The sequence below is a fragment of the Haliaeetus leucocephalus genome, unplaced genomic scaffold, assembly GCF_000737465.1.
Source record: "Haliaeetus leucocephalus isolate CR32 unplaced genomic scaffold, Haliaeetus_leucocephalus-4.0 Scaffold439, whole genome shotgun sequence".
Taxonomy (NCBI): Eukaryota; Metazoa; Chordata; class Aves; order Accipitriformes; family Accipitridae; genus Haliaeetus; species Haliaeetus leucocephalus.
In genome coordinates, this window is record NW_010972875.1 from 6269569 (window position 1) to 6294140 (window position 24572).

Consider the following 24572-nt stretch of genomic DNA (forward strand, 5'->3'; position numbering starts at 1 on the left):
TGTTTAGAAATTCTATAAAGTGCTTTAACTATCTAGATGAAAAAATATGCTGTCTTCTAGCTTTCTGAAGCTTTAAGTGCCACTGCCTAGACACACTGAGGACTAATTTCATTCTCAGACTCACAGAATAGTTGACGTTGAAAGGGACCTCTGGAGGTCATGTGGTCCAACCCCACTGCTCAAGCAGAGCCACCTAGAGCCAGTTACCCAGGACTGTGTCAAGAAAGCTTTTGAGTATCTCTACGAGTGGAGTCTCCACAACCCCCCTGGGCAACCTGTGCCAGTGCTTGGTCACCCTCACAGTAAAAAAGAAAAAAAAAGTTTCCTGGTGATCAGGAGGAACCTCCAATGTTTCAGTTTGTGCGCATTGACTCTTGTCCTGTCACTGGGCACTAAGGAGAAGAGCCTGTCTCCATCTTCTTTACACCCTCCCTTTCAGGCATTTACATACATCGGTAAGATGCAACCTCAGCGTTCTCTAGGCTAAATAGCTCCAGCTTTCTCAGCCTTTCCTCATACGACAGATGCCCCAGTCCCTTAAACTTCTTCACGGCCCTTCACTGGACTCTCTCCATTATGTCAGGTCTTTCTGGTACTGAAGAGCCCAGAACTGGTCACAGTACTCCAGGTGTGGCCTCACTAGTGCTGAATAGAAGGGAAGGATACTTTTTCTAATGCAGCCCAAGATACCATTAGCCTTCTTTGTGGCAAGGGCACGTTGCTGGCTCATGTTCGACTTAGTGTCCACCAGGAACCCCCGTCCCTTTTCTGCCAAGCTGCTTTCCAGCTGGGTGGCCCCCAGCATATATTGGTGCGTGGGGTTGTTCCTTCCAAGGTGCAGGACTTTGCACTTCTCCTTGTTGAACTTCATGAGGTTCCTGTCAGCCCATTTCTCCCGCCTGTTGAGGTCCCTCTGGATGGCAGCATGACCCTCTGGTGTGACAGCCACTCCTTCCAGTTTGGTGTCATCAGCAAACTTGCTGAGGGTACAGTCTGCCCCATCATCCAGGTCATTAATGATGATATTGAATGCATTTGGACCCAGTATTGACCCTGGGGTACACTGCTAGTTACTGGTCTTCAGACTTCATGCCTCCAATCGCCACTGTCTGGGCCCAACCATTCATCCAGTTTTCATTCCAACTCAATTTTCAATCCATCTTACTAACATATATCAGAATGAAATGAATTACTGTGACTCCAATACAGTGTACAGCTGAGAGAAATCTATTTCTCCCCCCAAAATTAATTATTGGCACCATTATTGTCATCCCTGAGAAACCTATCTGTTTGCATGCAGTTCTATGTTATGTTACAGCTTTTACAGAGTAGAGCAGGCAGAGTGAGAATTCAACAAGGAGTGAACCTAAAGCGTATCAGAGACTGAAACAAAGCTGGAAAGGGCTGGAAACAGAACATATGGACAGGGCTCCACTGTGATAAAGAAAACTTCCCAAGGATAAAAGAACACAGAACAGAATTTGCTGAGAAGAAGAAAGTTCCTGCGTTGACTGAAACCAAGCCCAAAGACCCAATCTTCAAGGCACAGTCAGCAGAGGCAGTTTTGCTTTTAAATCCTTTTCATTTCTGTTCTGCCTTATCAAGTTTCTTTCCATTTTCTCTTTTAAAAGGTTAATTTTTTCTTTAACATTCTAATAAAGCTTAGCCTTTTGAGTTTAAAAGCCTTTTAATCTCACTTGGGAAGTAACTAATGAAAAGATTCTCCTCACAGCTCCAACTCATGGAGATTGTGAAGAGTCTCATGTGGTCTCTTCACAAGACTCCAGCAGTAGAAATACTTGCCTTTCTGTGTAATTTTTGCTCCTAAACAATCGACTGCTACATAAGTTTGTTTGCTAGAATAAAGAGTCCAAATAATTTTCTCCATCTATATTGCCCACACTCTTTGTTTATGATTCTCATGCAGAGAAAACAGCTGCCCAGCAGTCGATGGAGCAGAAATTAGATTAGAAGTGAGCCATATGTTTATACCTAGTTATCCTCTTCAATGCATTAATGCTGTTAACTCTTAAGCTAAATCTGCTGCTATTGTTTCATATACTTGATTCCCACCATCCTCTAGGTTAAAAACAAAAATTTGAAATAAATTTTGTACTAGATAAAACTTTCCTATAAGCAAATATAGTTTAGACTTAATAAGAAGGGAACAACTTTTCCATGTGTTGTTCTGGGTCCCATTAAACACTGGAAAGCTATGTGTAAGCACTAGCAGTCGGAATTCAGTTTATACAAAATAGAACAAAGCATAAAAATTCAGATTTTTATTTTCTTTCTCAAATATTGGTAAATATTGCCAAATAATTAATAATTAAATGGTGAATAGCAACTACATTTTTTGGAGTACTGAATATTTTCATTATTATGGAAATGTCAGTCCCTGTGAAAGTTAGCACTGAACTACCTTGAAACTGAACTGAAACACCTTATGAACGAGACTAGGATAAGACTTAAATTTGATAGCATGTACCTTGATCAAAGGAGAAGTATTTTAAGAATTAAAAAATCAATCATTTCTTAGATGTAATTATGAATTCGTTATAATATTATAACCTTCAGTTATCTATAATGATCACTACAGGAATAAGGCAGAGTCTTCAAACTACTCATACACTTAAAACTCATTTACATTGGCTGGACTTAAAGAAAATATATTTTTAGGGTTAATTGTCATTTTTGCCATTTATTTTTCATTAATGAAAATTTAGTAGTTTTGCTTTTTTCTCAACAGAAGAAACCTCTTCGTTCCAATGAGATTAAGAACATAGCTGCCCTCACACATGGCTGTGGCCTTTGTCAGAAAAGGGGACATGAACTGATAGGATCCCCAAAGGTCTCTTCTTTGTAGCACTCTGAAGAGGGAAGGTAATGAAAACCAAACCAAAAATCCCAAACTGATGCACCTTTAAAAAAGTGTGTTTAACTTAAACCAGGAATAAAAACACTGCTGTGCAAACCCCATAATTTTAGGGTCATTACTTGGCAATAAAAATGACTACTACAAGGTAAGAGTTGCCCTCAGTGTCTTAATGGTGTATTTCCATGCCTTAATACTAAGTTTTGGTAAAAATGTTCCTCTAATCATGGTCAGTCACTGAGGTGAGCTGCTCTGGCCTGCTCTGGAGCCAGCCCAATCCACAGGAGAGCTGCAGATCTTGGTGCGCAGGGATGCTTCCTGAGGCAGGGAAACACCAGGGGAGCGGAGAGACCCACTAGGAGCCAGCAGCTTTCGCAGGAGATGCTGACTGAGGCCTGGGCATTGCCAGAGGAACCGCAGCCACTCCCACACCTATAAAGAGCAGCCTAAGGTGCATGAGCGACCAGAGTGTGGTGCGGCAGTTTGCACGGCACGGTGTCTTCACCCTACCAGCTCAAGAGGTGAGCTCAGTTGGCAGTCATCACCCTCTCAGAAGGAGCTTAGCTACAGCATCCACCTGGCAGAAAGCTATGTCCTATGGACTCATCAGAATGGATGTGGCAACCCAGAGCTCCCATGAAAACATGCAGCCATCCAGGTCTCAGGCTGCTGCCTGTGCCAGAGCCTTTCACTGGTAATGGATGGCAGTAGTGAGAACAGTTGTGTGAGGTGTAACCAAGTGGATGATCTGCTCAGCTTGGTGGCGGAGCTACAAGAGGAAGTAGAAAGGTTAAGGAGCATCAGGGAGTCTGAGAAAGAGACAGACTGATGGAACCATGCTCTGTACTCCCTGAGACAGAAACAAGAACAGCCACCAGAAAAAAAACATGATCAAGGGGATCCTGTATCCCCCCCTCACCAGGCAGAAGGCAGTAGCTTATAGGAAAGGAGTCAATGGAGGCAAGTCCACACTCAGGGTGGCAGATGAACCCTCTCCTTGCCCACCTCGCCTTCCCACGTGCCTCTGTACAACAGGTATGAGGCTCTGGATGTGGAAGGCCAGTCAATGGATGATGTGGATGATGGTCGATCTACACCAGAGGTATTGCCAAGGTCAGAAAGGCCTACCCTCTGTATCACGACCACCTCCACGAGGCAGAAAAGACAGGTTATAGTTGCAGGTGACTGCCTTATGAGGGCAACAGAGGGTCCAATGTGCCAGACAGACCCTCCTCCTACAGAAGTCTCCTGCCTCCCTGGGGCCCGGGTTAAGGACATCACTAGGAAACTTCCTAGCCTGGCATGGCCCTCAGACTATTACCCATTATTGCTTTTCCATGTGAGTGGCGATGAAGCTGCAATGTGTAGTCCAAGGGCGATCAAGAGACTTTAGGGCCTTGGGATGGTTGGTAAGGGAATCTGGACCACAGGTAATTATTTCCTCTATCCTTCCATTGGAGGCAGCAGCACTGGAAGAAATAGATGGACCCAGTCTAATACATGGCTCCATGGCTGCTGTGACTGTCACAATTTCAGGTTTTTTGATAATGGGATGGTTTACATGGCAACAGGCCTCCTGGCATCAGATGGGATTCACCTTTCTCAAAGGGGAAAGAGGGTCTTTGCTCACAAGCTAGCAGGGCTCATTGACAGAGCTTTAAACTAGACTTGAAGGGGGAGGGGGATAATATCAGGCCTGCCCATGACAAGCTGTGGGAAAACACACCAAGGTTAGAGGGATGGGGTGCCAGCAAGGGCCCTCAGCCTGCTGCTCTGAGACGTGCTGGGTACACTGAAGCACACTTGGAAGTCTTACGGAGACGAGACAGGGGCTCCTGAAGTAATAGCAGTCAACAGGGGAACACTGGTGAAATACCTCAAAGGAATTAAGGTGTGTTCCTCTAAGAAGGTGACACGGCCAACAGCCCAGCTGAAGTGCCTCTGCACCAACACATGCAGCATGGGCAACAAACAGGGGGTGGGCCACCATGCTGCTAGAAAGCTGCAACCTAGTTGGCATTACTGAAGCTTGGTGGATGAATCCCATGACTGGAGTGCAGCTATTGATGGCTACAGGCTGTTCAGAAGGGACAGGGGAAGAAGGAGGGGTGGAGGGGTGTGGTGGGTTGACCTAGATTGTATTGGGTCTGGCTGAGATGGAGTTAATACTCCCCATAGCAGCCCTCATAGCACTGTGCTCTGCATCAGTAGCTAGAAAGGTGTTGATAGCACACCAGTGTTTTGGCTACTGCTGAGCAGTGCTGGCACAGCATCAAGGCTGTCTCTCCAACATTTTTGCCCTCTCCTCAATGGCAGGCTGGGGCTGGGCAAGATCTTGGGAGGGCACATAACCAGGACAGCTGACCTAAACTAAACAAACAGATATTCCATACCATATGATGTCAGCTCAGATATAAAAGCTAAGTAAAGGGAGACGGAAGGGGGGCATTTTGTCTTCTGGAGCAACCACTACGCGTACTGAAGCCCTGCTTCCCAGGAAGTGGCCAGACATCGCCTGCTGATGGGAAGTAGAGAATAACATCATTTTTTTTTTCTTTGCTTTCGCGCGCGTGACCTTTGCTTTCACTTTATTAAACTGTCCTTATCTTGACCCACAAGCCTTTTGTTATATTTTCTCCCCACCGTCCAGCTGAGGAGGGGGAGTGATAGAGCGCCTTTGGTGGGCACCTGGCATCCAACCAGGGTCAACCCACCACAAGGGGCTTCCCTCTACATCAAGAAATGGATAGATTGTGAAGAGCTGTCTCTGAAGAATAGCCAAGAGCAGGTTGAAAGCTTACAGATAAGAATTAAGAGACCGAGGCAACAAAGGGAACCTGATGGTTGGTGTCTACTACAGCCTGTCTGATCAAGGGGAGCCTATTGACGAAGCCTTCTTACTCCAGCTACAGGACGCATCATGCTCACAGGCAGTCATCCTGCTGGGGGACTTCAACGACCCTGACATCTGCTGGAAAAGTAGCACAGTGAGCTATAGGCAATCCAGGAGACTCCTGGAGTGCACTGAAGATAACTTCTTAAGCCAGGTAATAGACAGCCCTCCCAGAGGGGATGCAGTACTGGACGTGATGGTCACCAACACAAGTGAGCTAATCAGTGACGTCAAGATTGCAGGCAGCCTGGGCTGCAGTGATCATGCACTGGTGGAGTTTGCAGTCCTGAGGGACGTGGGACAGGTGAAGAGTAAAGTCAGGACCCTGAATTTTAGGAAAGCAAAATTCCAGCTCTTCAAGGAGTTAGTCAATAGGACCTCCTGGGAAACTGCCCTCAGGGATAAGGGAGCACAACAGAGCTGGCAGATCTTCATGGACGCCTTCCATAGACCACAAGGGGTCTCGATCCCCAGGTGTAAGAAATCAGGAAAGGATGGCAAGAGACTGGCATGGATGAGTCAAGACCTGCTGGTCAAACTGAAGGGCAAGAAGGAAATGCACAGGCAGTGGAAGCAGGAACAGGTATCCTGGGAAGAGTATAGGGACACTGCCTGGTTGTGTAGGGATGGGGTCAGGAAGGCCAAGGTGCAGCTGGAGCTGAACTTGGCAAGGGACACAAAGAATAATAAGAAGGGCTTCTATAGATATGTCAGTCAGAAAAGGAAGGTCAAAGAAAGCATACCCCCCAATGAACACAACTGACAAACTGGTAACAACAGACAAGGAGAAGGCTGAGGTACTCAACAATTGGTTTTGCCTCAGTCTTCACCGGCAACCTCTCTTCCCACACCTCTCAAGTGGATGGACCACAAGACAGGGACTGGGGAAGCCAAGTCCCTCCCACTGTAAGACAAGATGAGGTTCGTGACCACCTGAGGAACCTGAACATATCTAAGTCTATGCAACCTGATGAGATGCACCCCAGATTCCTGAGCGAACTGGCTGAGGTAGTTGCCAAGCCACTCTCCATGATATTTGAAAAGTCATGGCAGTCAGATGATGTCCCCTGTGACTGGAGAAAGGGAAACATTGCACCCATTTTTTAAAAGGGTAGAAAGGAGGACCCTGGGAACTACCAACCTGTCAGCCTCACCTCTATGCCTGGGAAGATCATGGAACAGATCCTCTTAGAATCTATGCTAAGGCACATGGAGGACAATGAGGTGATTTGAGACAGCCAGCATGGCTTCACCAAGGGCAAGTCTTGCTGAGCAACCTAGTGGCCTTCTGTGATGGAGTCACTACATCGGTGGACAAGGGAAGAGCTACAGGTGTCATCTATCTGGACTTCTGTAAGGCCTTTGACATAGTCCCCCCAACACTCTTCTCTCTAAATGGAGAGATATGGATTTGATGGAGGGACTGTTCGGTGCATGACAAATTGGTTGGATGATCATGAGGTTCAAAAAGGCCAAGTGCAAGGTCCTGTACCTGGGTCGGCGTATCAATGCAGGCTGGGGATTGAGAATAGCCCTGAGGAGAAGGACTTGGGGGTACTGGTGGATGAAAAGCGCGACATGAGCCAGCAATGTGTGTTTGCAGCCCAGAAAGCTGACCATATCCTGCGCTGCATCAAAAGATGGTCAGCAGGTCAAGGGAGGTGATTCTCTCCCTCTGCTCTGGTGAGACCCCACCTGGAGTACTGTGTCCAGCTCTGGAGTCCTTGGTACAGGAAAGACATGGACCTGTTGGAGCAAGTCCAGAGGAGGGCCACAGAAATGATCAGAGGAGATGGAACACCTCTCCTATGAGGAAAGGCTGAGAGAGTTGGGGTTGTTCAGCCTGGAGAAGAGAAGGCTCCAGAGAAACCTTATTGCAGCCTTCCAGTAGCTAAAGGGGGCTTATAAGAAAGATGAGGACAGACTTTTTAGTAGGGTCTGTAGTGATCGGACAAGGGGTAATGGTTTTAAACTACAAGAGGGTAGATTCAGACTAGATATATGGAAGACATTTTTTGTGATGAGGGTGGTGAAACACTGGAACAGGTTGCCCAGAGAAGTGGTAGATGCCCTATCCCTGGAAACTTTCAAGGTCAGGTTGGACAGGGCTCTGAGCAACCTGATGTAGTTGAAGACGTCCCTGTTCATTGCAAGGGGGTTGGAACTAGATGACCTCTAAAGTTCCCTTCCAACCCAAACTATTCTATGATTCTATGAGGTGACTTAAGAATTTGAGAAGGGCAAGGACTGCAGGAAACACAGCATCTTTTGTCAGACAAGCTTTCAGGCAAATAAGTCCTCCTTCGGTTTTCTATTTGTGCTGTGTAACTCAAGAAGGTCTTACTTGACCTCCACCCCCTCTCCCCAACTCTTACCAAGTACCCTAATAAAATACATCCTCTGCCTATAAACTCTGTATCATTTAACAGACAGGCTTTCTTTCAAAGGTAATCTTAACTTATGAAATTTATAATGCTTGTTTTTTCAAGACATGCAATATTTTTATTCTTATATTACTAATTTCTTCTTTTCCTATTTCTAATGGAACTTGAGAGCCATAGTCTCATAGGCATTTTTAAATTTTTTAGCTTACATTAAAACCTGAAGTTAACACTGACAGGAAAAATTCAAAGATAAAAACATACAATACTTTTTATGCAACAGAAATTATATCAACCCCCATTAAATAAACTGTAGGCTATTAAAGGAAAAGCAAGCTCTAGCCTCATTCATATTGAGACCAGGAGGAAATTGCAGCCATCATTTATTCCTTGGAGTATCCCAGATAAAATCTATCAGCAACTTCCTTAAAAGCAGCTTTGTGTGCCTTGGAATGCCCAGGCTCTTAAATCACTAATAAGAACAAATCTTTTGAGGTGAGTCTAACTGCACAGTTTGGAACTCAACCCCAGCTCTGACATTTTCCAAAGTCTGAATGCACAGCACTGTTTTGTGGCATCATGTCTTACCTTAGTTCCTATTTAGCCATTGTTCCACATTTTCCTTTTTTCTTTCATTTTTTTTCCTTTTCATTTTTTTCCTACTGTACATTTGCTCAGCTTTTCTAAAGGTACTAGTAGTCCAAGGATGTTTTTGTCAACAAAGAAAAACACATAGGAACTCTAAAGATATACACTAGCACAGAGAAATAAATAAGAAATTAAGATATTAAGCACATATATTCATTTTTCTTTTCTACTGCACCATATACTGGGATTTATTTAAATAAACCACATCCAGGGTTGAGGCCAAGAGAATTTTCTAAACAGATGGTTGTACATTTGCTGTAAAATCAATGCCAAGGACTAGGAAAAAGATACAACTAACAGTCTTCAGCTTATTATCAGAAGTGCTCTTCTGATGCATGTTATTGTTTTTTAAAAAAAAAAAAAACGCCCCAAAATACTTCTGATTTCCACATGGCTCCTTGCAGAAAACTTAGAATCTGCTTCCAGGCATAAAATTTGATAGATAAGAAACACATGCTGTGGCCAGAGTGAGCAAGGGTAAACACATTCAATGGCAACTGTGAGAGTCCAAATGTCAATATACACAAATACCATGAAAAGCTCCTATTCTGTACCAATAGCCTTCTTTATTTTTTAGGTCTCCCTGAATGGATTCAGTGCTTCAATGGAACACTGCAAGGTTTAAGAAACTTACTGCAATGGACCTCATCACTCCAATCATTACAGTCATTGTAGCCATTACACTGCAGTTTCCCTGGGATGCAGATCCCACTGGCACACAAGAAACTCTCCTCTCCTCCGCACAGTGCTGGAAAAGAGAAAAAAAGAAAGAATGCATGTTAAACTTTTCAGCCTAAGAAGAAATAAGCAGAAATGAAAGATAGTTAGAACAATGAGTCTTCACTGATGCACTTAAGCAACAAACCCCAAATTAATCAAACTCAAGCACGTACAAACCAGGATTTTCATCTGAGTTAATCAGTGAGCTTCAATCTGCCATTACCTCTAAAAAGCAGCTGTACAGAGTAACTGTTAAAAACTGACCTTAGTATAGGATTAAACAAGCTCTTTTTTTCTCCATTAAATAGATGCACCAGATTAAATATCCAACTAAAGTTACAATAAATTGATCTTCCCAGCCTAGGTGTTCAGGAAAAGACTACCAGGTTGCGACTTAACAGTTTCATAGCACAAACACCTTTCTAGAGAGGAAGGATTCCTCAAACATTCTTGTAATTCCCTGAATACCAGAAGACAGTAATCATTGCTATTTGATATATGGGGAATTGAGGTACCTAAAGAGACAAAAAAAGCCGTAGAGCTTTAGGTATCCCATCGGAGATACCTTGCAGGGCCATTATGTTCAGAGTGAGGGAACTCGTAACACCTTCCCATTCAAGTCCTTCAAGGCACTTAAAATTTAGAGATGCAGATCACCATTAATTTGTTTACACCTTAGTCCATGCAATTGTTTTGGGTTTGTGTGGCGGGGTTTTGGTAGTGGGGGAGGGGGCCGCAGGGGTGGCTGCTGTGAGAAGCTGCTCGAAGCTTCCCTGGCTCCAAGTAGGACCCACCTCTGGCCAAGGCTGAGCCCATCAGCGATGGTGGTAGCGCCTCTGGGAGAACAGATTTTAAAAGGGAAACCTGCAGTGAGTAGGGGGAGTGGGATGTGAGAGGAACCCCTCTGCAGACACCGAGGTCAGTGAGGAAGGAGGGGAGGAGGTGCGCAGGAGGAGGGGATGCCCCCCCAGCCCCTGGTGAGACGGCAGGCTGTGTCCCCCCAGCCCATGGAGGGGAGCGGGGGAGCAGATGCCCACCTGCAGCCCGGGGAGGGGCCCACGCCGGAGCAGGTGAATACCCCCAAGATGGCCGTGACTCCATGGGAAAGCCCACGCTGGAGCAGGCCGTGACTGAAGGACTGCAGCCCATGGGAAGGGACCCACGCTGGAGAGGGGACTAGTGAGGAGTCCTCCTCCCCCTGAGGAGGAAGGAGCAGCAGAGACAGCGTGTGATGAACTGACCCCAACCCCCATTCCCTGTCCTCCTGTGCTGCTGATGGGGAGGAGGTAGAGAAAATCGGGAGTGGAGTTGAGCCAGAAAGGAGGGAGGGGTGGGGAGAAGGTGTTTTAAGATTTGGGTTTACTTTTCATTATCCTTGCTTTGATTTGATTTGTAGTATATTAAATTGATTTTGTTTTTTTCCCCAAGTTGAGTCCGGTTTTTGTCCATGACTATAATTGGTGAGTGATCCCTCCCTGTCCTTGTCTCGACCCATGAGCCTTTTTATATATTTTCTCCTCCTCATCCCACCAGGGGGTGGGGGGGAGGAGTGAGCAAGCAGCTTTGTGAACAGCAATGGAGACCAAACTTCCAAGCCTTTGCTTTAAAAAACACTGACTGAGAAAAATCCCTGTAAAGCATACAGACAGGGAAAGATATCAAGTGAAAATTACATGGGGATGCAAAGTAAAGATGTCAAGCAGAAAAGCAAATATTCAGTACAGAACCTGGTTATTGGTTTGGGGTTTTGTTTTTTTGTTTGGTTTTTTTTCAAAAGCCACAGTTAACAGTCAGGCTACTCAACAAAGCTAAACAAAACAGAAAGTTCCACCTCCAGTAAAGGATCAGCAAAAAACCCCAGTAACTTTACTTTAAGCATATATATCTGAAATGAGAAACAGCTTTCAGAGATCGAGGAGAAAAATCCTGTCACTTTGCCACTGTAAAGTTCTTAAATGTATCCATGTGTAAGAACAGCAAGTTTGAAGAATAAAATCTCATGAAAGTTCAAAATTCTACTCATAGAAATTCCACTGTAATTCAAACTTTGTATCCAAGTTTGCCAAGAACAATAAAGATCTCTAATTGTAGCTTTCAAACTTTACCACAATGCAAATCACAGGTATGAAAAAACATCAGTTTCAGCAGCAGCAGCTATAGAATCTCTTCCTCCATTAACATCATTTTGCACCTGATCACAACATAGCTCCCTATTTCTCATTTTAAAATGCCTAAATTTGCATTTTTCTGATTCCTATAGGAGAATACAGTTCCTATTTCTTCTCCCTTTATTCTCTGAACCTGATGCTTAACATCTTAAGTCTGGAAAGTATATTTATAATCTACATCTCAAAAGCAAAAAAATGCATATTGAGTATTCTCATCATAGTTTTGTATTCCTCATAACTTGTCTACCAACAAGTATATTCATGCAGAATACAGTTTAAAATTAAATTAAGGAAAAATAACCAAAATCTAATGATGTAATTTTTAGTAGCATGAGCTTTTATGACCTCAGTTTGGTACTGCATATATGATAGCACAAAGGTAACAGACTACATAAATTTCAGATTAAGCCATTAATAAATCAATGACCATGATGATGTTTGTGTCAACATTTTACTTGGTGCTGCACTCAGTAGAATTCCTAGTATAAGGAATTAATCCTTAACAGTGAAGTACTAACCACAAGAATGTGTTGATTAAGCACATTTTTGGGCAAACAAAAACTGAGATTAAGTGAAGGATCAGTCCTAAACTCACACACTGCTAATGTCCCATTTAAACTCCTCTTTCTGGAGCAAACATTGCACTTACAAAAAGGAGAGAAAGTTCTTTTTAATCTCTTCCAACAAAACAGTCTGTTGTGAAGTAACTCAGAGCATACAAGTAATCTCATTTTATATGTCTTCAGAAGAATAGAAATATAAAAATGAAACAAAATGGAAAGCAAAGTAGTACTGATGAAATCTGACGGTGTTTCATAAAGCATGCATATACAATTTAAGGATATAAAAGATGAAATGTAGAAAGAGATGAGAAACATGAACTAGTAATTATTGACTTTCCATGCTGCTACATCAATTTTTATTTGCTTTATTTGGTTGTTAAGCCATACTGTGTCATAGAATTTCAGGAATTCATTATTTAGTGATGTATCTTTTGATTTTAATAAGTGTATCATAAAAGAAAAGTTGATAAAAACTTTTTTCTTAAAATCTCGAACACATGGCTTTTATCTTACAGTGCTTTAGACGGCAGGATAGCAAGTATTATGCCTCTTTTTTTCCCACATGTAAAAAGCTGAAGGATAGGAGGCCCAAGGGAGTTGTCCAATGACAAGGAATCAGGTGAACAATTCGAAGTGGTTTATAGCAGTGTATTCCTTAAACTCCAAACCTAAATCAGAAGAAAAAAAAGTTTATCTCCCTGTTCTGACAAACTAAGCCTCTTACTTGTTGAAGCATGCTGGTCTTCACAAGTCTCTTATTGGGAATTTTGGCTGTTGGTGGGAGACCAGTATCCTTCAGCCCTGCTGTTGCCCTTCACTTTGGCAAGGGACAGTTTGTCAGTCTTCGTGTTAGTCTAATACCTTTCTCTCTTCTCACTCTCTCGAAGCACTTCCAATGATGACCAGGACCCTTTCTAGAGCTAAGCCTGAAATCTCCACAGTTTTGTACTATTCCTCAGTTGTGTTGGTTTTCTTTTCACTGCTGTCCTTAATCTGCAGCTACCAGGTACAACCTACAGCCTAGAATACAGCTTTTTGTCATTCTTTTGCATTCTTGAATCCACCAGTACCACCTGCCCATAGCGACTGTCAGAGCCACGAGTGCACCAATAAGCCTCGAATGGCCCTGACCAGCCTCACCTGGGACCCACACCCTGCCCATGGGCTCAAGCCCCCCCTGAGCACTGCTGTAGGCACAGCCTTATATCCAGCTCCAGCTCCTGGACGGATCCCTCATATATACACCGTAGCTGGTCTGCAGCCCTCACTTTGGCCCTGGTTCCTAGGTGGGCTTGGAGCCATACTGGAGCCTTGTCACCAGACCTGACTCTGGTCCCACCTCCTGACTGGGCTCTCTGGCTGGACCCTGGACCTGGTTCATCACTTTGCCACGTCTGAGGCCAGCTCTGTCTGCTGCATTCAGGCTCTGCATGCCAGCACAGCCTGACCTCAGCTCCCAGCTTGCCTGCCCGGAGGGAGCAGCCCCGCTCCCGCTGCTCCCTGATGGTGACCTCAGGTCCTTCACTGTTGGGTTACAGCAGGCTGATCGCTCAGCCTGGCTCCCTGTGGTGCCTTATTTCTGTCAGTCTGATACTACCTGACAGTCAAAGACATATCTCAAGTTCCAACTGCTGTTTGATGCCTCTGGCCAGCTATATTAGAAAAATAATGTGATATTGACAGGCACGTATTCCTTGTCCTCAGTTCTCCATTATTCTTTCAGTTATCCCAGATGCCACCTCTGCCTTTCCAAGACTTCACAGTACACATGGAAGACATCTTTCATCGCAAAAGTAGTGTACCCGTTGTCCCTGCGCAGCATATAAGGTATGCCACCATCCGCAAAGTGAGCATCCGCTTTCTTGAAAACTACACTTTCCTGAGCACTCTCCAAATAACCCAACTCCTAGGCATTAGAATATTAATAACTGGTTTGAACAGTCATGTTTTGACATCCAGAAGGATTTTCAGTAGGGTGCAAAATCACCTTCTGTTGTCAGTATATTATGATTTTCACAGTTGCGAAGTATTATCTATCTCATGATAACTGCTCTTAAATCTGATGGAAATACCACTGCCTCATTTTAAGGAAAATCACACCTGAAAATACAGCTAATATTCCCTTACACAGTACCAGCCTCCATCATCCTTTTCCCTAAAATTCTTTCTTTTCTATTTTCTGATTTATAAAACTTCCCCATTATTTTGTGGTTCAAGAGCAGACAGAAAATTTCTTTGAAAAACTCATTATTTCCTCTAGTAAAACTGAATTTCGTGCCTTGTCTTATTAAATACCATAAGCTTGACTTGAATTTCAATAGCGAAAAAAATGAGCTACTTGCAAAAATTCCATATGTGATCTTATTTGTTGAAGATAAGCTGATTTATAAAAGCACTATGAAGCAACGCCATAAAAAAAAAGCCTAGGCAAGGCAAGATGTTCTTACAGAATAAGGAATCTTTTAGGTTTTCCAGAGATAAAGGTTCTCTTCCCAGCTCTGCTGCAAACTATTTGCATCACCTTGGACAATTCAGGCAGTCTGGGCCTTAGCTCTATACCTATAAAAAGATGAAAAAACTTATCTGTTTTCTTGGGCTCTTTGATGAGAAAAATCATTAGCCTCAGTACTACAAAGTTAATGCTGCAGGAGTCTTACGAACTTATTTTCACACCAGTGAGTTGATAGTCAAGATTTCCCACAGGAATTGAATTTTGGGATACATTAGGATAGCTCTGAGTAACATCACTGAATGCAAGAAGGTCAAGAGGAAAACCTGAAAGATAAATCTCAATGGAAACAATACCATTTTTGAGATAGAACAATGCCATTTAAAATTGCCATGTAGGGAACACCCCATTTTAAAAGATCTCAACAGGCAGTCATGAAAAGACTATTACACCTGTTAAATCTGCCCTTGGGACTAAAGAAGGACCTTTAATGTGCCCACAAAAAAATATCATCATCATTTCTGCTCACTATCAGCCCTTCTCTATAGCAACATGATATTCTTCACAATTTGCCAAACCACTAGGTGCACAGTGGATGCTGTGATGTACCACTGACACCAGACATGCCTAAACACGCAGAGTGTGTTTTTCAAAAATGACAAATAGCTCCAGCTTGCGCTGACTGCAAGTGCAATTAATCATCCAGATTTCCAATTTTATTTGTGGTCCTGGCATAGCAGTCCTTTCTATTGCTCTATGGCAATGGATACACACACACACACACACACACTCTCAGCACCTTCATTTTTACTCTCAACTTTTTGCAGCAGAGGATTATCTGTTTTTCAACATTATTTACATGCTTTTCCAAGCCTGAAATATTATTTTATCATCCCCAAGAAACAGGGCAATCTTAATCAACTGACACACACATCCTTGTATGAAAAACGTGTTTGTAATAAAAACTTATGTGAATAATTTCAAAATCTTTTCTATTACATTCCCAGGTGTACTTTCCACTTGGGCAGCACATGATCATGATTTTCCAATAAAAACATTATTCTCCAGTTGTGTAATGGGGCCATGGTTATTGCAGTGAAAGCTGCCTATGGAATATATTTTAATGAAGGTTTCTAACTTTACGGAAAGGTGCCCAAAATACGTAAGGGACTTTAAAATAAAATTTTTCAACTAGTGTGTTCCATTTAATGTTTATGACTCTTAATCAGAAGCCAGGTAGGGCAAAACCACCAGCGCCATCCTTTTGCACATCCCTATAATGTGCTCCTCAGGAGGTTCCCTCACTACTCACCGTGTGGTTGGACATGTTTCCTAACTTCTAACTGAAGAGTTACAGCCTCACCTCTATTCTATCATTTTTGGAAGGGTATCACAAACAGCAAAAAATACGCTAGTCTTAACAGCAACATAAGATTAGATAGCATTCACATTCTCATTTTACAGGGGAAAAAAATGAGGCACAGAGATATTAAGGTGAAAATTATAAGTAACAATGAATACTAACTTCAATTGCCCAACCTAAGACACATCAGTATGTGATTTTTTTTTTTCTGGAGAGTAAAGACTCTGATGTTATTTTACATGTTCAAAGAATAATTCCTGTTACCCTTACTTGTAGCTGCAAGAGCATGCTCCAATTGCAAATAAATCCCAGCTATACAAATGAAGAGTCCAGTTAATTGGAAGTATACAAAGAACAGTTGAGAAAATTTTGATTCCACTGCTTTGCCCAACATTACACATGGTCTCTGCAATAGTGACAGAGAAAGAATCTCATTCTATATTAAAACATCACGGGTTTTTTTTATCATGAGCTAATCTTTTTATTTCTCCACTTTCCCTGCCTTATGCACTGCACTTTCCAATTGCTACAATCAGTAAACCCTACAGGGGGCCCTAGAAACAAGAGCCTTCCTCAGTATGGGCTCTAGTTCCTTGTAGACCAGTGTTTATCCCACAGATGATGACATAAGGTAAAAATAGAATATGATAACATAATCAAAAGATTGTAATTCATCATACAAGAAAGGCTGTTTGAGGTTGGAAGGCAACTTTAACTGACTTGGAAATCTTACATTCTTCTAACTTGGGCTTTTATGCAACTCCCTGCATGTTCAAAGAAGAAAACAGCATAAATAGATCAAAAAGAACCATTAAAGGAACCATCTTGATTTGCTTACTGATCTCCACCAGTACAGATCTTCACTGGTACTAAGACAGCAACAGTAACAGACTTCTACCTTCTGTGTGAAGATGCCAATTTGGCCTGGGAGAACAAAGGTAAAAAACAAAGGATATTTATCTGACCATTTTTCCTACAGATCAGAAGCGCAAAGGTCCTGGAGTCCCATATTAATTTCTGATCTGTGAGTAAAAATGTGTTCAAACACTTATAAATCATTCTGACTCTCCCTTCCTAATACATCTCATATCCTATTCTGCTCCTATCCATTCTGATTTCCATCCTAATCCCCTTCTCCATTTCTTCTTACTTAAAGTGAGCATCTTCCTATTTATCTTGTATGTTATATGCAAACAAGAGGAAGAATGAAATCAGTTTTCCTTCTCTCAGTTTTAGCACCCAGCAGTAGTCAGAAGGAATTTTAAGAAAAATTAATCTCACCTCTCGCAGTCTTCTGACAGGTGATGACTGGATGTGTTTGGTCCAGTCAGTGCAGTGTTCAGGGCAAGGAGAGCACACACATTGTGAACAGTACCTCCAATGAATGTAGTTTCTGATTTCTACTGAGCTTGCGCAAGAAGTTTTCAGAAGGTTGACAATTTGATCATACCTCCAAAGATCAGATTTTAATGGAAATTATAAAAGCCTTGTCTTATGCTGTAAAACAAACACTTTTCTTGAATGTTAAGTTTCGATATTTGATCTGAAACCTAGAGGACTTAGATATGCAACCATTTATAAGACTTTCTTCAACACAGGTGAACAGTTGCATACTCAGAAATGCTGAGACTGTTTGAAACAAAGCAGAAGAAGAAGAAGAAATAAAACCTAAAATAGATGTCTGAAGTAAAAAAATTATGGACCATTCCACTCAAATTTGCCAAAATTGTCAAAAATTGTAAAGGTGTTATTATAAAGGAATGTGCTGGGAAATGTTAATTACTGATACCTCTGTCAATAATTCACACAATTATTAATATAATCATGCAAATATTCACACACCCAGACTCCTGAAGAAGAAACAATGTTACGTAAAAGGAACCCAAAGAAAATGGAAGCAATCCTTGCTGATAGCGAAACTTGCTTGGTTTAAACCTTCCCCAGAAAGGCTTACAGTCTGGAAAAGCTTCCAAAATTCCTGACTAAACATCACTGGTGGCAAGAAGTGCTTTATTTTACCTGCATCTGGTGTACTATCAAAAGTGTCTCTGAGGAGCCAAGACCATTTATGTCCTGTACTTCCCAGCTAGATTATTGGAATGCCATTATGGAAGATGATGCAAGCACGTCCCTGGAAAGCATAGCACATCCCCCAGATAGCACAGACTGAAATAAACATTATTCGACGGTCCTCAAGATTGGTGTCTCGTTGCATTTCAAGGTATAGCAACAGATAAAGCACTGTATATCTGTGAAAACAACCACAAAAAGTGCTGCTAATTTTTTTTCTGAAGTGAAGAGGAGGCAACATTCACTGTCTAATGCTATGAAAGAACTAGGCGGTATCAAATAAAATTGCCTTTAAAACAATCAAAAGGTGGTACTCTTCATACAATGCATAGATAATCTGTAATACTTTGCAACAGGATACTACAGATGCTAAAATGTACATAGATCCATGAAACAAAGGGACACATCAATAGAATAAAAACCTATTGGGTCACAAATTACAGAAAAGTCCTTGAATCTCAAACAGATGGAAAATGCAGGAGTATCTTGGAAAAGTATTGCCACATAGTCTTGCCCTGTTCTCCTATTCTTCTCTGGGCATCTGATTTTGGCAGCTTTTGGAGTTAGCATTACAAGATAGATGGACTTTCTGTCTGACTCAATTACAGTCACAATAGCACAGCAGGACACAGAGGAATCCCTGTATTCTCTTGCCTGCAAATTTTCATCACCTGCTCCCTATACCCTATGTACCCTGCGGTACAATGTATGCATCTTGTAGCTGTCAATTCTAGAAAGTTTTGATACTAGGATCATGATCACAGAATTGGGAAAGTTGGCAACTCCTTCCCCCCAGGAAACTGTCCATTTCTCTATGTCCTTATGATGCAAAACCCTGTGGGAAAAAGAATACAAAAGACCTTTCTCTTCCACTCAAGTGAAGTGGTCTAAAAAGGCCACATAGGAAACTCCAAGCTGGAAAAGAAACAGGCAAAGAACAGGAAGGCAGGCAGAGATAAATGGTGAGGGAGGCAGAATGGGAGAATAAACAAAATCAAAGGACATAATAAAATATAATGCAGAGTCAACAGAAGTAAAGAACAAGTGCTTGGGGGAAACAGTTTTTTCAACTGTGAATGTTCCCTCACACGAAACACCACCACAATCCTGAAAAACATTTTGTCTTCCTCAAAAAATTATTCCACTATGGCTGTTTTTGCAGCTGGTCAGTATCAATGTTATTCATACATAGATCATCTCTCTCTTCTTTTCACTGCATTAAGTGAATGCAAGGGCACAAAAGAAAGATAATGTCTTCCTGATTTTAAAAGCTTTTTCTCAAATAAATACTGTATTGGATGTGTATAATTAGCTTCATGTTGCCAACAGAAAAATAAATACCTGGCTGTAACCAGATACTGCCTTTGAATCTCTGCTCAAAGGTATTCCTCAAAGACAAATTAATACCAAAAATCCTGGTGAAAAATCCTGGAAGATAAACTGAGCACCATGGAGTATCAGAACAATTTTTATTGGCGTTTTATTCTTGGAACAAAACAAAACAAGATCTGCATTAGTTAAGTATATTTGGTTAAGAACATTAGTAGTTTCCTTGTATATATTATATTAATTCTCTTGAGTATTTTCTGTATTGTTTGCACTATTGCAGCTTATGCAGGACAAGATAATGTATGATGACAGCCACTAGAAGACAGTTTGAACTCTTTGGCTGAGTTATTGCAAAATTCAAAGCTAAACTTGGGTAAAGGTAATGCTTTTATAAGAGAGAAATACTGCTAAAGTCTATAGTTGTGGTGTTAATACATCTATAAACTATTTGTTTTTACAGTATCTTAAAATGTTATACATTAACTGTTCATGACTATTGCTGATATTCTTAATGTGGTGCTCCAATTAAATGCTTCTTATCCAGCTTAAAATAGGCTAAGAGCTCCTGTGGTGGGATCTTCAAACAGCTGAAAAAGCTCACTCCAGTTATACACGCACTTAACTCTACCATGCCCTTGAACATGGCAGGCCATTTATCAACATGTACAAAAATTTATTTCTGTTCTGGCCAAGAAGGGAGATTATCCGGATTACCAGCAATGGTTTTCCTGTTCACCAAATACTGTAACTTTTCTAAGCAGAAAAAAATTAATTAAAAGACTGTATCCAACTGAAAAACTGCTGCAATAGCCACTGAGTAAAAAGTTCACAAAGATTTATTTGTGTTAGAGAACTGAAAAGGTCTGTGATACTTACAATTTAATTCTACTTATAATGTCATGTGTTACTTATACACATACTTACTTACTTTCATTTCTTTTCATGATTCCTTTTTTTTGTTCATTGCTTTTTACAGATTTAAAGTTTAACTACTAACTGGAAAACATATGCATTTGTAGTATATAGGAATTATTATAATACCCAGAAACCATTACAGCATGTACAGTCCCTTTCTCATATTGTTCAGAAAGAAAACAAAGAAAAGAGAAATAGTTTTTAAGAAACTAACATGAAGAAAAAAAAATAAGTTAATGTCTCCATTAAATCCGAGTCAGGACTAAAATCCGTAACATTCACTCCAATAGGAATGAAACTGTGATCACAGGAGGATTTGCAATAAAAGGTACCTGAAAAAAAAGTACTTTCATATAGTTAACTTTCACTACTTGAAACATTGTAAAAAAATTCTGTGGAGAGATAAAATCTCCTAAGACAAAACTGTAAATTTGTTCTTGGAAAAAAGGATACAAAAAATATTTTCATGATTTGGCACAACTGATAGCTATTTAAAAACAGTTTCTCACTGGAAAAAAGGTCTTACTGGTTTTTGTCGTATTTTTTTTGTACCTTTAAGAACAAACAGTATAAATAATATGCCACGTAACAATGCAATAGAATTTACATTCTGTATTTAAATTTTAATGTACTATGTCTTTCATATAACTTAAATAGTATTATTTATTACAAATCTCATGGCTATGAAGTGCAGTTCAGGCCTCTTGTGCATCATTTTTTAACAGAAACAGACATTCATAATGCCGCTTTAGTAATAACACAAAAGTGAACATTGTCCAACAGTTCCATACTGTCGCTTACACAGTTTTGCTGTATAGAAAGCAGAAGCATCATATGCACTGCTGCTTTTGAAAGCGTTTTACCATTCAAATTAACTGAAAAATAATTTCAGGGCTCTTATGAGAGCTTCACAATAATGTAAGCCAGCTCATTGTGTTGCTTTACTTCTCATTCAAGCTACTGTGGGTTTTTTTTCCAGTTTTAACAGTATCAGCTATGTTAGCTGGTCAAAGCAAATAAAATAACAGAAAAACACAGTAACAGCTGAAAGAAAGTAAAACAGAGCTGGAATATTTCTGTGAGTAAGGATAGGTAGAGCAGCCCCTAGGAAGGTTTCTGAGATTTCTCCCCACCTTGAATGCATTACTGGATTCATGTGAATGAATGACTGATGATGCTTCCCCCTCACTCCCTTACATGCTCACAACTCATTAGAACTGTGAAACCAGTTCAGCCATCTATCTTAAATCTCAACAGCTGGACTCCTGAAACTATTTTCAGAGTAGCTGATTTTCTCACCTACTGGGTATTCACTTGTCACTTGTGTGAAAGGATATCAACCTGACTGATGCAGCCCTGTCTACAGAACTGCACCTTTGTGACTCATTTTGTACACTTGGATGGTTCTACTATAATGGCACGTGGCTCAGATTTTCCAGTATGTTCAGTACATCTGTGGTCACATCAGGAATGTATGTCATAAGAGTTTCTCCACACTGGTAACATGCACTCAGTTTGCAAAGCCTGTGGAGGAAAAATCTAGACAAAGAGACAAATATCAGCAGTGACACATGAACACGTATATGTCCACTAGATAATCCCAATTCTAACTAATAAACATTTTTCAGGAAAGCTGGTAATTGCCCCAGGATAAATGCTCTAGATTCTAACTAGAAGATAAGTCAAGCACACATTCTCCAACAGAGCTTGGAAAGGCATGTGAGGTTCAAAGATTTTTTTGAAAAAAAAAAAATAAAAAAATTAAAAGTTTAGCTATCTAGATTTGGTGGGACTTTTGAACACTACAGCCAGCTATAATTTGTCAAAATTTAATAGGCATATTTATATTGTACCTTGTATTCAGTCTGTGTAGCACACATGCATGAAACCTGGTTCTCTAACACCCTATTGCTTTTTCAGAATTATACCTCATTCTGTGCCCAGTATGAGCATGCTCAATTAATATGCTAGTGACTCATTGCTCATTGCTAGTTACTCTCATTGTTCAATGTACAACCCCTTACCATACTTACGTATTTATGCTACAGCCTCTTACCGTGTTATTTGAACTTGCCATGAAGACAGAATTATTGTATTCCTAATTCCTATGATGTTCATCACTATGATACCAAAGGCATCAACACACATATGGTTACAATGTCCCTGTGAGCTAAAAGGACAGTTTTATTCCCATTTTACAAAGGGAAGGTGAGGCATGGAAAAAAATATGCATTTTTATAATTACTTGCTTATGGTTCCCATTTGGAGAGATCCATTAGACCTAATTTTTCTGCATATTTAGCATATATTTATGTCATACAGTTAAAAAACAGTTCCCAGTGGCTTTCACTACAGCAACTTGCCCAAAATCCCATAGAAACCCTACAAAAGACTTGTGGATAGTATCCAGTTTTCCTGGAAAGCATTCAACTGCCTTCAACAAGACACAATCCATCTTTGTGTATTTCCCCACCTCAGCCATGACAAATGTTCCCACAGGTGAATGTAGGTATAGACAACAGCCTCCTTTACTTCATGACCCCTCAAAACATGCCTTAACAGATCAAGAGAATCCAACTGCTAAAAAGACTTGGTCCAGTAATTTAAGGCTATATTATTATGCATACTCAGAAAGTGCAAGGAGATAACGCAGGATATACAAACAATCTTAACTGTAGCATTACCTAACATTCAAAGATATACTGTTCAACCTCCTGATCTTTTAAAGTAGTTTTGAGTGTGTAACTTCTTAGGTTTTTTAAACAAAATGAAAAAAAATTTTCACCATATCACTTCCTGTTTATTGTCACCCAGAACTCATTAACAAAGATAGAACGCACAGATGGACCATATGAGCCTCTGTCACTTAGGCTCATGCGATGATGCCTATCAACAGCAAAGCCTCAGATGCCAGCAAGAGAACTCCAGCAATGGGGTCAATGAGAAAAAAGTCAGGCTTGCTGCTCAGCGTGCCTAGATGGCCAAGAAGGCCAACGGCATCCTGGCCTGTATCAGAAATAGTGTGGCCAGCAGGAGCAGGGAGGTGATCACCCCCCTGTACTCGGCGCTGGTGAGGCCGCACCTCGAGTCCTGTGTTCAGTTTTGGGCCCCTCACTACAGGGAAGACACTGAGGTGCTGGAGCGTGTCCAGAGAAGGGCAATGAAGCTGGTGAGGGGCCTGGACCACAAGTCTTATGAGGGAACTGGGGTTATTTAGTCTGGAGGAAAGGAGGCTGAGGGGAAACCTTATCGCTCTCTACAACTACCTGAAAGGAGGTTGTAGCGAGGTGGGGGTCAGTCTCTTCTCCCAATTAACAAGTGACAGGACAAGAGGGAACAGCCTCAAGTTGCGCCAGGTGAGGTTTAGATTGGATATTAGGAAAAATTTCTTCACTGAAAGGGTTGTCAAGCATTGGAACAGGCTGGCCAGGGAAGTGGTTGAGTCACCATCCCTGGAGGTATTTACAAGATGTGTAGATGTGGTGCCTAGGGACATGGTTTAGTGGTGGACTTGGCAGTGTTAGGTTAACAGTTGGAGCGGATGATCTTAAGGATCTCTTCCAACCTAAATGATTCTATGAGTGGATGTAAACAAACCACAATTTTTGAAAAGTTTACCTCTCAATCAGTTCTGGGCTCATTTTTACAGCAAGGAAAAAGGAGATACACTTGAAATTTGGCCTGTGTATCAGGTTCCCACTCCAAGTAACAATACTGTATTTACTAGAGCTTAGCAAAGAAAAAATCAGCAGAACAGTTTTAAAGGGCACATTACTTTTTGCCTACCTTCTTTCCTTGAAACAGCTCAGAATTTTTGATGCAAAACAAAAAAGCCTCAAATCAATCCAAGTCTGAAAAAAATTCAGCCTAAACAATTAAAGCACAGTGCATTGGGTCTGGCTGAGATGGAGTTAATACTCCCCATAGCAGCCCTCATAGCACTGTGCTCTGCATCAGTAGCTAGAAAGGTATTGATAACACACCAGTGTTTTGGCTACTGCTGAGCAATGCTGGCACAGCATCAAGGCTGTCTCTCCAACATTTTTGCCCCCCCTCAATGGCAGGCTGGGGCAGGGCAAGATCTTGGGAGGGGACATAACCAGGACAGCTGACCTAAACCAACCAAACAGATATTCCATACCATATGACGTCAGCTCAGATATAAAAGCTAAGCCAAGAAGCGGCTAGACATCGCCTG

The 24572-nt window shown here is 41.4% G+C and overlaps 1 protein-coding gene across 1 annotated transcript in view; it reads right to left on the reverse strand.

Moving 5' to 3' along the window:
- Positions 1 to 24572, reverse strand: part of CORIN (corin, serine peptidase) — a 140865-nt gene that overhangs the window by 61131 nt on the left and 55162 nt on the right. The window contains exon 6 of the mRNA XM_010574553.1: positions 9432 to 9545. Within this exon, the coding sequence (XP_010572855.1) occupies positions 9432 to 9545 (114 nt within the window). The remainder of the gene's footprint in view (positions 1 to 9431; positions 9546 to 24572) is intronic.